Consider the following 15238-nt stretch of genomic DNA (forward strand, 5'->3'; position numbering starts at 1 on the left):
AAGAGATAACATGTAACTATAAATAACTTTCTGGGTTGGACTAAAAATTAATTATTGTTTCTTCTTCATTTTGGCTCATTTGGGAAGCTAATGAACTGAAAGAAAAGAATTAGCTTTCACCAGACAATTCTAAAGGATTTCAGGATGTCAAAACTTGGAGTTATGAACAGCTCTGACTCATTTAGCACCACAAATTATCAAAACAAGTAAATAAAATATTAATAGTAAATTCCCCATCAAAACTGTTGAGCTGTTCAGAATCTTGATATCAAAACTCGAAGAAAATGCTCCGCCACAGAAGCAAATCACTTAATATGTTAAAATTAAATTGGTTGCCATTAATGAATATTACCATTAGGACAAATATCTTTCCATGCCTTTGCAAAAAAAAAATAGAAATTCTCTTATAAAACTGCTTCCATCTCTCAGCCAGAATAATAATAATAACAATAATAATTAATAATAATAATAATGATAGGGAGGAGGAGGACTTCTTCCTATGTGTGACTTTTTTGCAAAATTCTACCTTTACATATACAACACTCTCACCTTATACAGCAATTTTTTCCTTACAGATCTCCTTTTCCAAGTGTTCCCTGAGTAAAGGAACCAGAATGCTGCTTAAGAGTATGGACACTGGGCGCTCACAGACCTAAGTTCTATTCCAAGTTCAACTACTTACTAAGTTTGCAAGGGCAAGTAATCAATACTCTCTAAAGGCTGAGTGCTTCATCTAAATAGGGATAATAATAAATACCTGTATAGGGCTATTTGAGATTCAGTGAACTAGTATGCAGAAAATTATGTGCCCTGAGTACAGCAAGACTGATGGTGACGATGATGCCTTTACCTGACCCCACCTACTGCCTCACACAAGTCAATGCGTGTTTCTTGAGCTGAATTTCCCCACACTGCCTGCCTGATAAAGTCCTACATTTCCTAGGTAGAGGAGGTGACATTTGAGCAAAATCTTTAAGACAATCTGATGCCTTCACCTGACCACTGCTTGGAGACCCCATGGTGCTTCGTGCATACCTCTAGTCACTCTATGTGCTGCCTCTGAAGCTTGCAGCTTGCTGCATGAGGGAGAATAAAATCAGCCTTTCGTAAAACAGGCAGCTCCATTTTTCTTTGCGTTCTAGAATCAGGCATGTGGTAAGAAAACAATAAATGCTTACATTCCTGGGCCAAGCTGATGGCACCTCTAACCACTCACTGAACCCCAAGGCAGTGGTATGCCTTCCAAAGAAAGGAGACAAGGGTTTATGTTTATGTCAGATCCTTTCTCAACTTTCCAGGTTCCACTCAAACCGCCCCTCCAGCACAAGGCACTAACCAGTCCAGCCCACACGCATCCCTCCCTTTCTGAATCCCTACTATCAATTAAACACAGTCGCTCTGGTGGAGTGTATCAGTCCTGTTTCCTCAGACACCCTTGGAGCTCTGCGAAGGGAGGATTAACTAATTATAAACTCTTTTGCACAGAACAAGGACATGTAATAGGCAGGAAACAAATATTCGATGGCTTGATTTAGTCCTGTTTTCCAGTGCACTCGAAGTACTTCTGCAGAATTATCTAATTAATCCTAACTTGATGAGAAGAAAGGCATATTGGATCTGCACAGACTGGAGCCAAGGCCTGGCACCCTCCACGGTGTGAATGAGCAAAGGGTGTTCTTGCCGGCTCCGCAACAGTGCCTCTCTTTGGCCAGCACTCAATTTTTTGAACTAATGGCTTAGCACACAAAAATTAGCATTTTACACACACCGAAAACTAACTGCCAACCACGTCTTCACGACGCTGTTAACCAACAGTCACCTCTACTTTGAGTTATATTTCCTCTAATTAAATGGACTGAGAAGTAGTCCCAAGTCCCCCCCCCCAGAAAGAGGGGCGGGAACTACCATCTCCCCTTTAATCAGATAAACCTGCAAGGAAATAATTAGATCCGATGCAACTGAGACTTAACTACTCTCATTAAGAATCGCTACAGCCCGATGTATTAGCTAGACATCGCATTCCTGCACACATTCTGCTCTTCTCCTTTTTTCATAGGAAGGACTTGCAGGGATGATAGGGATGATGATGATGATGATGATGATAAGGAGGTTGAGAAGGAGGAGGAGGAGAAGGAGAAGAAAAAGAAGCCACCACCTCTATAGTCATATATTTTTTTAACTTTTCAAAATAACTTTTTAAACTTAGCGTTCACACCTAACTATTTGATATTGGCAGCCACCCTCAAGACAAGCAGACAAGATAAGACCAGGCCGTCTCACTTTACATAAGCACAGACAATCAGAGTGGCTGGCCCACGGTCCCCACCAACAAACAGCAGCAGGAAGACCCGGACCCAGCCTCCCTCCCCCTCCTCAGTGCTGTTGCACTACAGGCACACCTCAGAGGTATGGCAGGTTCGGTTCCAGACCACGGCATGAAAGCAAATATACCAATAAAGCAAGTCACATACATTTTTTTGTTTGTTTCCCAGTGCATACAAAAGTTATGTTTACACTACACTGTAATCTATTAACTGTGCAATAGCATTATGTCTAAAATCAACGTACATACTTTAATTAAAAAAGACTTTATTGCTAAAAAACGCTAACCATCATCTGAGCCTGTAGCAAATCATAGCTGGTGGAATTGAAATCATACCTTCAATTCATAAAAAACACAATATCTGTGAAAGCAATAAAGCAGAGCGCAATAAAACGAGGTATGCCTTACACCACTGACCAATGGGCTGCAATGTAGTATGTAGTTACTCAGCACCCTCCTACACCAAGGAGGACAAGACCTGAGGCAAGATAAACTTCTCTAAAAGAGAGCACCCTAGGTTTCTTAGGAAGAGGTTGGGTGTTCCTGGGGGAAAACAAAAACAAAAAACCTGCCATTCAAATCCCTTGTCTTAACCAATGTGTTTCGCCATATTGAAGGCAGGTTTCTATCCAAAATGGTTGACTGGGAGCCAAACGTGGTGTTCTAATCTTTGTTCATGCTGTCAGTCTGACATATGAAAGAAATATGAATAAAGTGACAGGATGAAAACAAAGCTCGTGGCTGGTGTGAGATACACAGACAGGGTGTTAGCCCCACATTCACTGCAACTGGGTCAAGTTAACACCTCTTTTTTCCCCTACATATGCGGTGTGGGAAAGCTATTTATAAAATGTTTTTAAACATTTAGGACCAAATAAATCAATATTGTTGGGAAACACTTACTCTGACCAGAACTCGTTCTCTTGCCTTAGTCCCATGTGCATCACAGAACCAAGAATACTGGGATGCTCTGAGACCAGGAACACAACAGATGTTGGGCAGTTTCGCCTGGAATGCCCACCCAGGCCTGCTTTCAGTCTCCACGCTGCCTGGTGACTCGGTATGAACAGGATGACAGAAGCTCAGAAGAGTGGCCTCGTGAATAACATTTAGTACCAATGTAACAAAAATAGGTTCTTCTAGAAATTACCTGACTCTGCAATTCACTTTGCTGCTTCAGGCGAAGATTTTCCGGTGTATCTGCCACCGTAGTGAAGGACTGCTTTGGGTAGTGTCTGTGGAGAAATTTTTTTTAAAGAACATAATTAAAAACTTAGGATACAAAACAATGTTTTCACACCAAGTGTCTTATCGTTCCCTTCTGTCACAATGGAAAGAGGTTCTCTCCTCTTCGCTAAGGTCATCTCTCCATCATTATTCTGGATCCCAGCCCCCTCCATTCTTATGACCCTCTATCACCCGGTTATTCTAGCTCCCCAAATTTCAACCTCAGCTTTTCTACTCTCTTAGCTACTTCCCATCAGCATCCAAGCATGCTCAAGGCTCTCCTACCTTCTACTGTCCCACTCTCTACCCCATACACCATTCCAGCATATGGTGGCTAGAATCTATTCTCTCCTTCAGCAAAACCTCCTTAAAAATAGGGTTTTTTTTTTCACTGTCCCTGCACTCCAATTCCTCAACCCTATGCTTTCTGGCCTCTAGCTTCTGTTTCCAGAAGTTTCTCTGGTCAAAGCTATAATGACTTCCTGTGGACACAATCCAACAGACATCTTTTGGTCTTCTGGCATGGCCTCCCTCCATCTTGAAATGTCATTTCCTGGCTTCTGTGTCACCACATACTCCTGGCCTGGCTTCTCCCCACCTAGCTGACCCTTCTCTGTCTCCTAAGGGCTCTTTTCTGTTGATCTCATTCATTCTCACAGCTTTGGGCAACCTCTCTATAAATGCTAATTAATCCCAAGTTTGTTACCTCTAACCCAGTGTTCTCTCCTGAACTTGAGATCCATTGGCATCTCCACTTGTGGCTATCCCACATCCACCACAAAAATCAACCAGTCTGAAACTGAATGGTCCATCATGCCACCCACCCCCAAGGCAAGTCTCTCCCCCTGTAGTCTCTCTTTCATTTATTCGTGCCCAATTGTCCAAGCCAGAAACCTCGGAGTTATTTTGACTTCTCACACATCACTCCATCACCGAGTCTATCAATGTACCTCCTAAATATAACTCTATTACACTTACTTCTCTCCTCTCCACTGCCTTTTCTTCATTAGTGACCACATTTACCTTTCAGGTAACTACAACACGTGCCAGCCTTGCCCTTTCGATCTGAAGTGCCAGAACAAACATTCTAAAATGCCCATCTGATCACCTTATTCCTCTGAGTGAAACCCTTCAATGGCTTCCCGTTGATCCGAGAATCAAGTCCAGCCTCCTGTCTTCCCCCAGGATCAGCCCTCTGCAGCCTTCTCACTCACACTCCACGCTCTGGCCATGCGTTCACCCTTCTCTTTCCCACCTCTCCCCGCTCTGCCACCATGCTGTCCTCCTGGCCTGAAACACGCATCCTTCCTCCCACCCCACTTCTCTGGCTTACTCCCCTTTATCTCTTAGGTCTCGCCTTAGATGTCACTTTCTTCAGGAAGCCTTCCTGGTCTCTCCCATGTGCCCTGGACTGTACTTTCCTTCCCGTTATAATCCTTATCATATCCATCTGTATGTTCCTGTTGACATGTCTCTGTCTCACAACACGAGGGAAGTTCTGCGGCAGCAAGAACAGGCGGTGCTGTCCTTTGTCAGAGCACACTCAGCACCTCCCAGTGTCTGGCCCGTAGTATGACTTCAATAAATATTTGTGAAGAGAAGAAAAGAAGGAGGGAGGGGAGGAGGGAAGGAAGATAAGAGAGCGAGGAGCGATAACTATCAGCCAAAGCCTAGGAGCACAGGTCAGGCTATAGTAAACTTCACCAAGTTCTATCTTACATGGGCACGCACATGCAAACACACGGACCTGCCGGGTGGGGAAGTGGGGGCTTTTCCTGCCACGTGTGGGTGAGGTCACGAACACTGATTCACGGCTGCCTCCTCCCCATGACCAGCTGGCAGTGAGGGGACATCTCTAGCTGCTGTGACTCTATCACCACAAAAGCTGTGGAACTCAGAACTGTTCCTTTGACAGCCTCCTCCCTGTCCCCTTTCCTTGGTGATATCTACCCTGTGTGTCTTCCTGTGGCTTCTCAGAAGTCCTCTATGCCTCATTGTTTCAAACCCTACTCCCCCTATAGAAAGTTCTTCTCAGCAGCTCTTTTCCTGGCTTCCCATGAGAAGGCTGATGGAATAAACATCTGTCAATGCAAATAAACTCTGAACAACCTACCAAAAGGACACTAGCATTCTAAAGTAAGGATTACACATATTTTGTAGCTCTTTGGAGTCAAATTTGTGGTAGGAAAACATATATCGATGCCTCATTTTTCCAGCATTCCTCAGGAATTAAATGTCCCACATAAGTAAAGTTTCCAGGTAACTGAAGTTAAAACCCTAGATACATTTTAACTATTTTAATTAGCATCCTTCAAAAACCTTTACATAATTCCCTGCCTTCTCAGAGTGTATACAAACCTAATTTAAATTTTATCATGATTCCTTTGGGTCATTTTAATAGATATTATCAGATCATGATATAAAGCGGTAGTGCTTTCAAAGTTTACAAGATCATGCAAATTGGTGATCATTACACTTTTATAACTGTGGGACTGGCAAGAGATCATTTCTCACACACAGCCCTCTGTCTTTCACAGCCTTCTTCTGGCTTCCCCCTTCTAACCCAGACTGAGAAACTAGATAAAGTTTGTTGCAAATGTTGGTAAAAACTAGAGTTACTGAATCAAGTGAGGAAGCTGTAGGTGCCAAGGTCCCTCCCTCTCTTTATCCTGAAGTGTCACAGACTTTGTGTTGGCCAAAACCTCGGGGCTACTTCAGAATTGCACTCCCTACACGTGAAGCTGGACAGACAACTTCAGTGTTTTACAACTTGTAACATTTACAAGTCAGTCTTGGCAAGTTGAATGTTACTGGACTTTAAAATGTAGCAACTACATATGGCTCTACTTTAAAGTGAAAATAATAGCAGCACTTGTTTTTTTCAAAATACATTCTGTAAAATAAAGTTTCACAGAGATTTTCAGGGAGTCCATGATGTTTAATTTAAATTTTTTACTTATGCTTTTAACTGCTTTAAACATTATAATAAAAATCTACTCTCAAATGTGTTACAGAAAGTTGAGCCCATTGAAACGCTACTGTACTAACTCGCAGGTTAACTCATCTGGGGGGGCGGATTTTGGGGGCACGACCTCTTCCTGCCATTTATGTTTAATTAAAACTCTGTTTAATTTTTAAACAGAGATGAATGGAAAAGTGAACTGGAGGGAGGTATAATTTGTAGCTGCTTCTCTATGAGTACACAAACTTCCTCCACATCAGGCACAAATAATTCTGTTTTTCTAAGGAAACTTCACTTGCCACCATACCTATCATTTTAAACTATTTCATGAAAATAACCTAATTGTTCTCACCATTTAACTTGACGATGATAAATGAACTTATAAAATGTATGCATATAAACAATACACCACTTTTATATGTTTAATATTGGCATCTCATACTAAATTCTATTTAGTTACGCTGAAAAAAGAAAAATTAAAAATCTTCTGCTGTGTTTTAAAAGACATACTCTGCTATCCTGGTGGCCAAAGCAGAAACCTACTAACATGCTGTGCACTATAAACAGATGACAATGCTTTGCACTTTTCCAATATCCTTTTCAATTCTAAAATTTAATGATTTTATAATAGTGGGTTCACCTATATATCACATAACTTCTCTAAAGAGGCATAACAGAAAGAAATTATCCAAAATTTTGATCTAGGAGATAAAGTTCAATTTAGTATCAATAACCAAAATAATAAAAGCTGATGGAATAAAGGAATTCATATCTGAATCTACTAGGGATACTGAGTACTATAATAGATGAAAACCTCTGGAGGTTTGGGAGGAAAGGCTTTGAAGATCCGAGTTACTTTCAGAGCTAACAAAATTCAAGAGAATAAGGTTTTGAAAAAAAGTGCCTAACAGCCAACAGAGAGTGGAACAGTCTCATGAATCGGAAATATAAGACTCAGAAGTAAGTGTAATTACAAAAATGGCAGCACACACTGCTTTAGCTGAAATATTAGTAGTTACAATATCTGGCGAAACCTAATTAATTTTGCCAAACATGACATATCTGAAAATCCAGGATTTCTCACTATCATGCCCACATAGTAATTTCTGTCTAACTAATCCAACAACACCCTGTTCTACAGTCACAGTCTCAGCTCCCACTCACCCCACCACCCCACCCACAAAAGAAAGCCACACGCAGAAATAAACTGAGGAGCCAGCGGTCCCTCATGGGATCATAGAAACAGAGAAGCAAAGCCTTTTAAAACTAACTGACGATACAATACAGTTCATTCCAGCTCTTTCCAAATACTGTATTTCAATGGTTGTAGAGGTCTTCCTAAAATACATATCTTGAATAGAAATCTTAAGGAGATAACATTTCTTCACCATGCCTAGATGAAAGACATTTCTCATTCTTTAAAGAACATAGGACAGAAGGCACAGGGGGCAAGAGAAATGGATGTTCCAAGAGAATCAGGAAAAACGTTTTAAACACACACAAAAGAAGGGGTGAATGAATTGAAGCATGAACATATTTCCTGGAAAATGTAACATGATTGTAATTGTGGGAATATGACATTTACTACACTGGGAACTGGTGGACGGATCTGAAGAATATGATGAAATGTTTAAGCATCACAAATAGAACGCTCTCCGCTGAAGTATGCAGAAACTGGATGAAACGTATGTCTCAAGATCAGGCTGACAGCTGCGACCAATCCAGACTGCCACGAAATGCTATATTCAAAATAAACAGAGGAAGAATCAAGATAATAACAGAAGACGACATCTGAAACAGCTTAAGTCCCAGCAAGAAGACTTCCAATTTTTTTTTAATCTCTGTGAAATTCAGTTAATAAGAATACAGGAGAAGTCATATGCAAATCAGTAGACCACAGCTGGTTAGAGTGAAGACAGCAGTGTAAGCAAGTGGCAACGTCCACAGAGATGGTAACGTGAAAGAACACAGCTGGACAAGTGCAAGGATCCAAGGCCTCTCACTTTTCATCCAGAGCCCAGTGGCCATGACAGCACGGGGCCAGATCAGCTGGGTTTGGCCTGGCTCTCCCACCTACTAGCTGTGTCTTTGGGCAGGTTTCTTAACCTCTCTGGCCTCGATTTCCTCATCGTAATATCAACATAATGATAGCACTTTTTAGGCTTGTTCTAAAATTAACACTTGTAAGGCATTTCAAACAATGCCGGGTTCATAGTAGGCACTCCATAAAATATCTATTATTAATAACAGTATTATTATTACTATTACTACTACTTTCTCGTTGCTCTATGGCAAAGTGACTTAACCTCGGTGTCTGACTGCCTTCATCTCTATCACGAGGATAAAATGACCCTAGCTCTCTCATGAGGTTGTTGCTAGAAGCACATTAAAGAGCTTTATAAATGGAAACTACTGTACATGTGAGATATTAGTAAACCACTCAAACATATAAAACTAAGATCTTTATGAATTTACTTATTGTAAGTCCTGTGTTAATAGTGTGGTTCTCAACGACCTTTCCAAGAAGACATTTGGCAATAGGCAATGTCTGGAGCCATTTGGGGGTTGCCACAACCAGGGGGAGGTGGTGGGGAGACAGATGCTATGGGCGTCTAGCAGTTTGAGGCCAGGAGTGCTGCTAAACATCCCACAATGCACCAGGCAGCCCCTGCACCCACCCCAACAAAGGCATCAATAGTGCTGAGGTTGAGAGTGCCCAAATTATAGGTGCAAATCTCTAAAGTTAGACGAGACCACTAATTTTAAGAATGCTAGCTCCTTCTGGCCCATCTCTAATCTTTGTCTTCATTCTCACCTCCTGACAAAGTCAAACAGCACACCAACTCCCCCTAATCCTTTTCCACACTGTGAGTCAGTGACTCCTGTCTGAGTCTTCTCTCTCATGAGCACTTAAACAAAACCTGACCACTGTGATAGTTCCATTCAAAACAGAAAATTTGAGAGCAGAACTCAGGTATCAAAAGAATGTGTTACTGGGCTGGCCGAGTGGCTCAGTTGGTTAAGAGCTTGCTCAAGAGTGTGAGCTCTGAGCAACAGGGTCGCCGGTTCGATTCCCACATGGGCCAGTGAGCTGTGCCCAAACTGAGCTGCCACTGAGCTGTCAACAGGTGGCAGGATGGCTCAGCTGATGAGAGCATGTGCTCCTAACAACAAGGTTGCCTGTTCAAGATGGTGGGCTATGTCCGCCGGCAACTAAAGACTGAACTCGGTACCTTGAGTTAAGCTGCTGCCCAAGTAGCTAAGGGGATAGAGCGTGCACTCTTAACAACAAGGCTGCTGGTTCGACTCCCACATGGGATGGTGGCTACGCCCACCTGCAAATAATTGAACACGGCACCTTGAGCTGAGCAGCCGACTGGACTTGGAGCTGAGCTTGCTGCGCCCTCCACAACTAAGATTGAAGAACAACAACTTGGATGTTCCCCTTCCCCAGTTCCCCAACACTGTTCCCCTTCCCCAATTCCCCAACACTGCTCTCCTCCCTCAATTCCCCAATAAAATCTTAGGGAAAAAAATTAAAAAAAAAAAAAGAATGTGTCATTATATCATTATTTCCTCATGGGTGCTGTGCAGAAGAGAGTTAATACAGCAGGTCTGAATGGTATATTTGAAGAGCCAGCTTACAAGGTTGGCCCTTGGCTGGTACCCAAGCACCTGGATTCCCGCCACCATTAACTGATAAGAGTGGCTCACTGTGCCTAAGCTGTTTGTACAAACAATATGATTTATGCTGAATGTGTGCCTTCCTTCTGGGAATCTGGAATTTGGGTACATGCCAGGCACAAGGTACCTCTGTGAATAGCCTCCAATAAACACCCTGGGAACTGAGTTTCTAACAAGCTGTGTTGGCTGGCAACATTTAACACACGTTGTCACAACTTGATGCTGGGGGACTTAAGTGCGTTCTGTGGGGCTCTTCCGGGAGCGGACCCTGAAAGCTTGCTCCTGGAGTCCTCTGGACTTCGCACCATCCGTCTTTTCCCTTTGATAATTTGGCTCTGTATCTTTTTGATGTAATAGATCACAGGCCATGAGTATGACTGACTTCATGCTGAGTCCTGTGAGACTACCTAGGAAATCATCCAACCTGGAGGTGGTGCTGGGGACCCCAATACAGGCCCCTTTGTGCCTAAGAACATGTCATTCATTAAAAGAAGTATATTAACATAGTTAATATATTATCTACTTTTTAAGAAAATGCAAATTTATCTCTTAAGAGCATTTAGAAGGCAAAAGTTCTGACCTCACATTATTAAGCTGGCTTTTCAGCTGTTGTTTCTGTTAGCTGAGGGCCTGATGACTGTGCTCTCAACCATTATTTTCATGCTCTGATTTAACCAAGAAATTTTATCCAAGGGCCAAGATCATAATTGTATTGGTGAGAAGGTGACAGGTTTAAACATAATTTTAAGTATTACTCCAAAATCTGAACAACTGCATTTTGTAGCAACGACGATTGTTTCATACCATTCAAAATTATTTTTAAAGAATGAAAGAAAAACAAAACATTTTTAAGGCCGGCCGAGTGGTGCGTTGGTTAAGAGCTGGCTTGGGACGCCAGAAGGCCCTAGTTCGGATCCCACATATGAGGGCCAGTGACACTGCCCTCTACAGCTAAGATGCTGAACAACAGCTCAACCTGGAGCTGGGCTGCCATGAGTCCCCAGCGACGGTGTAGGCTGCAGCCCCTGTGGCAGTGGGTTGCCATGGGCTACCATGTGTAGCCAGCAGCCAGCGTGAGTGGCCAGCAGCCGCAGTGAGCTGCCATCCAGAAGCCGGCTACTGATCTGCCTCGCCCGGGAAGAGCGCAATGATGGTGCCAACTTGGGCCAGTGAAGCAACGTCCTCCACAACTAGACTGAAGAACAAAAGGACAGCAACTTGTCTGTTCCCCTTCCCCCGATTCCCCAGCGCTGTTCCCATCCTCCAATTCCCCAATTAAAAAAAAATTGTTTTAGATACAGTCCCTGAGAGAGATTACCACCACCAGATCCCCTATAAAGCCACTTATAAAGAATGCACTTCAGCAAAAAAGAAAATAATTCCAGAAGTACAAGCTAAAATACAAAATGGAATGGTCAACAAATAAAATGGTAAGTGCCTATGAGTGTACACATGGGTGCACACACATGCATGTGTACACACCTACACACTGTGTGGAATAATAACAATGTCTACTATCTGATATTATTTTTAAAGAGTAAGCTAAAATACTGTACAGTAAGATGGAAGGTAGTATGAAAATTAAAGTATTCTAAAATTCTTCTATTCTTCATGAGAAAGGTTAGGATATTATTGATTTTCAGACTTCGTTTAAATTTAGACTTTGATAAAATTTTAAGGGTAACCATAAAAAATGGAAATATAGTACATAAATTCAAATCTTATAGAAGGGAAAAATCTAATTTTTTTAAAAGAATCAAAACTCTCACTCAATACAATATAAAAAAACAAGGAAAGAGGATAGTAAGAAACAGAAGCAAAGAATAAATAGGACAAATAGAAATCTAACAATTGGAAGAAACAATTCAATAATCATAAAAATATAAATGGGTTAAATTTGCCAGCTAAAAGACCAATTATTATCATTCTTTTAAATTCCACTGCAAAATAGCTATATTAATATAAGACAAGTATATTTTTAAAAGAAAGGCATTATTAAGAATAGAGACACTACATAATGATCAAGGCTAATGTCACCAAAAAAACTATCATACTATATATAAATGTATATCTGAAAAAAACTTGTGTGTGTGTGTGTGTGTGTGTGGAATTGGTGATAATACTATTAGTCAAGTCTCCACACAGGGGTGGTACTCCATCTATCTAACAACCAGTACATAATGGGTGCTCAGCAGTCAAAAAGGATCTCTGATCAGGCCCCGCCATGAATGACTGGCAGGACTTACCAGTGTGTACCAATGACTGCCAGTCTGCCTCTAAGTTCTCCAACATGCAGGAAAAAGCAGGATGCCAACATGTGCCATGTGGAATGAGAGCAGAATAATAATAGGAAAGGAAAACTCTCTGTTGTGATACTGACTCTTTATTCATGGACTCCTAACCCATCTGATAGAACTTCCCCAAGGATGCCTGCATTTGAGCCCAGAAGTAGTGAGAAAAGGTAACAGCATGAAATGGGTAGGGGCAGAGAGGCAGGATGAGAATGGAGGAGGAAAAGATAGAGAAAAAAAGACTATAATCCAGACTGGGATCAACTATTGCATACTAAACATGAGAAACAGCCACTAACACTATCAACGACCTTCGGGAAGAAAAAGTGTTTGAGAGGAAGGAGCCCAAGGAGCCCAGTGTTCTGCACAGAAGGGTTTCTGATGGCAAAGGTACAACAGGAACAAACACAGTATGAGGACACACAATCCAGGCCTAGCTATGAAGACTGGACTAAGCCATATCTACTTGTGAAAGGATGCGGGACCCCGGGGACAGGGGAGATTGAGCAACTCCAGATAGAAACACTAACAGGTGCATTTATATCTATGAGAGGTGATAAAAAAAAATACAGTGAATGCTTAAATTTTTTTAAAAAATTTATGACAGTAAAAGATACATTGCCATTAGTTCCCCTCAAAATACTCCTCCTCGCTTTGAACACACTTATCCGATCGTTTTTGCCATTTTCTGAAGCAGTTCTGGAAGTCCTCTTTTGTGAGTATCTTTAGTTGCGCTGTCGTGGCTGCCTCCATGTCCTGAATCATTTTGACTTTGGGGAAGAGCCAGAAGTCGCACAGTGCCAGATCGGTGAATAAGGTGGATGAGGACATACCATAATGTTTTTACTTGACAGAAATTGCCATATACCAGGAGCGATGTGTGACCCGGAGCATTGCCATGATAGAGGATGATTTATGGCACACTTTAAAACACACCTTCTCTCAACTGTAGCTCACACCTGACTGACTGCACCAAACAAGTTGAAACTTGTCACAAGCTGTTACTGAGGTTCAATGTGCCACTTCCCATATTGAAGATCCCTGCCTTTCTGTTGGATGGCACTCAGCAGCAGCATTCACTGTATTTTGTGATCACAACGGAAAGGCTCCGTGTCACACATCACTCCTGGTATATGGCAATTTCTGTCAAATAAAAACATTATGGTGTGTCCTCATCCACTTTGTTCACCAGATCTGGCACCGTGCAACTTCTGGCTCTTCCCCAAAGTCAAAATGACCATGAAATGTAAACGTTTTGAATCGATTCAGGACATCGAGGCAGCCACAACAGTGTAACTAAAAATGCTCATGAAAGAGGACTTCCAGAACTGCTTCAAGAAGTGGCAAGAACAACAGGATAAGTGTGTTTGATGCGAGGGGGAGTATTTTGAGGAGGATTAATGGCAATGTGTCTTTTACTGTAATAAATTTTTTTATTTAAACATTCACCGCATCTTTTGATCACACCTCGTGTATTGCACTGTGTTCTCCCCCAAAACTCAAATGTTAACAGATTTGTTTAAGGAAGACTTCCTCCAATGCCTAGAAAATCTGAACTGAAGCCAGCTCCAAGCTGCCACAGCAAGAATAAAAAACAGCCACACACTTTCCTTTGTAAATGCTTTTGCTGCCTGAGCACACTTTGCCAGACACATCACGGGGGTTCTCCTACCATTTTCTGTCCCACCTGGAACCCACATCTCAGAGGGCTGAACGCCCAAGAGTCAAGCACTGGGATTTCTTTACTCGGATCTCCAAGGGCCAAGCATGTGTGCACTCACACTCCTAGTTCTCATTTCTATTGGGTTGTCGGAAAAGTCATGACACGTTTTTGCAATGAAAAACACAGAAAAAATATGTCATGACTTTACTGACAACCCAATATTTCATTCCCCAAAAGAATATATTAAAACTCACACTCATTGTATTGGGAAGATTTTTTTTGTTAGTTCAAGAGCCATAAAGGAAAATGACACGTTACATGAGAGAAGGAGAAAACCTGGATGTTTTTTTTCCCTTGAACAAAAGTTCCTAAGAAATTTCATAATTATTAATAATTTGCAAAAATAAACCTACTTTGGTTATCTTTTCAGGTGTGTAAAAGTATACAAATTAAGAAATGTTCATATAAAATGGTTTAAGACTCAGATGATAACATGAGTAAGTGAACAATTCTACTATTCTAATATTCCAGGGGAATCATCATTTAACAGGTAGAGGAATTTTAAGGTATTATCTGTTTTTCATGTTGGGGTCAATCTGGGCATTTTCCACCGAATAGAACCCCTTAAGTAAAAATTTGTTAGTGGATGACTAACAAATGCATTATTCAGCATCTGCCAAAGACATATTATAATTCTCCTCATGATATTCTTCGGGTTTCACCAGCTTCTTTCACTATCTGATTATGTCATTGATATGCTGTTTATCATGAAGTTCCTACCATAGCCATCATCTCCTTCTTCAACTACTAGTCTAGTTCAACCATTAGTCTTCTTCCCAGTAGCGCCTCCATAAACAACTCACATACAGTGCTGCTGGTTGCAAAATGTCAATTTTGATGATTAAAGAAAAACAAAGACAGTGAATGAGAGAAAGTTAATGGGGAACGCTCTTCAGAAAGGAGGCTTATGAGAGCTGCTGGTAGGTGACATGAAAGCGAAAAATGGATTATGATAATGTAGGCCTCCCGTACGTGAAATACAAGCCCCGGCTGAAAGGAAACACCGACACAAATGCTCGCTCTCTAAA

The 15238-nt window shown here is 41.6% G+C and overlaps 1 protein-coding gene across 1 annotated transcript in view; it reads right to left on the minus strand.

The window, feature by feature from the left end:
- NEBL (nebulette) overlaps positions 1 to 15238 on the minus strand; it is a 389725-nt gene that overhangs the window by 229660 nt on the left and 144827 nt on the right. The window contains exon 3 of the mRNA XM_019665141.1: positions 3474 to 3558. Within this exon, the coding sequence (XP_019520686.1) occupies positions 3474 to 3558 (85 nt within the window). The remainder of the gene's footprint in view (positions 1 to 3473; positions 3559 to 15238) is intronic.

The sequence above is a fragment of the Hipposideros armiger genome, unplaced genomic scaffold (genome assembly GCF_001890085.2).
Source record: "Hipposideros armiger isolate ML-2016 unplaced genomic scaffold, ASM189008v1 scaffold_434, whole genome shotgun sequence".
NCBI lineage: Eukaryota > Metazoa > Chordata > Mammalia > Chiroptera > Hipposideridae > Hipposideros > Hipposideros armiger.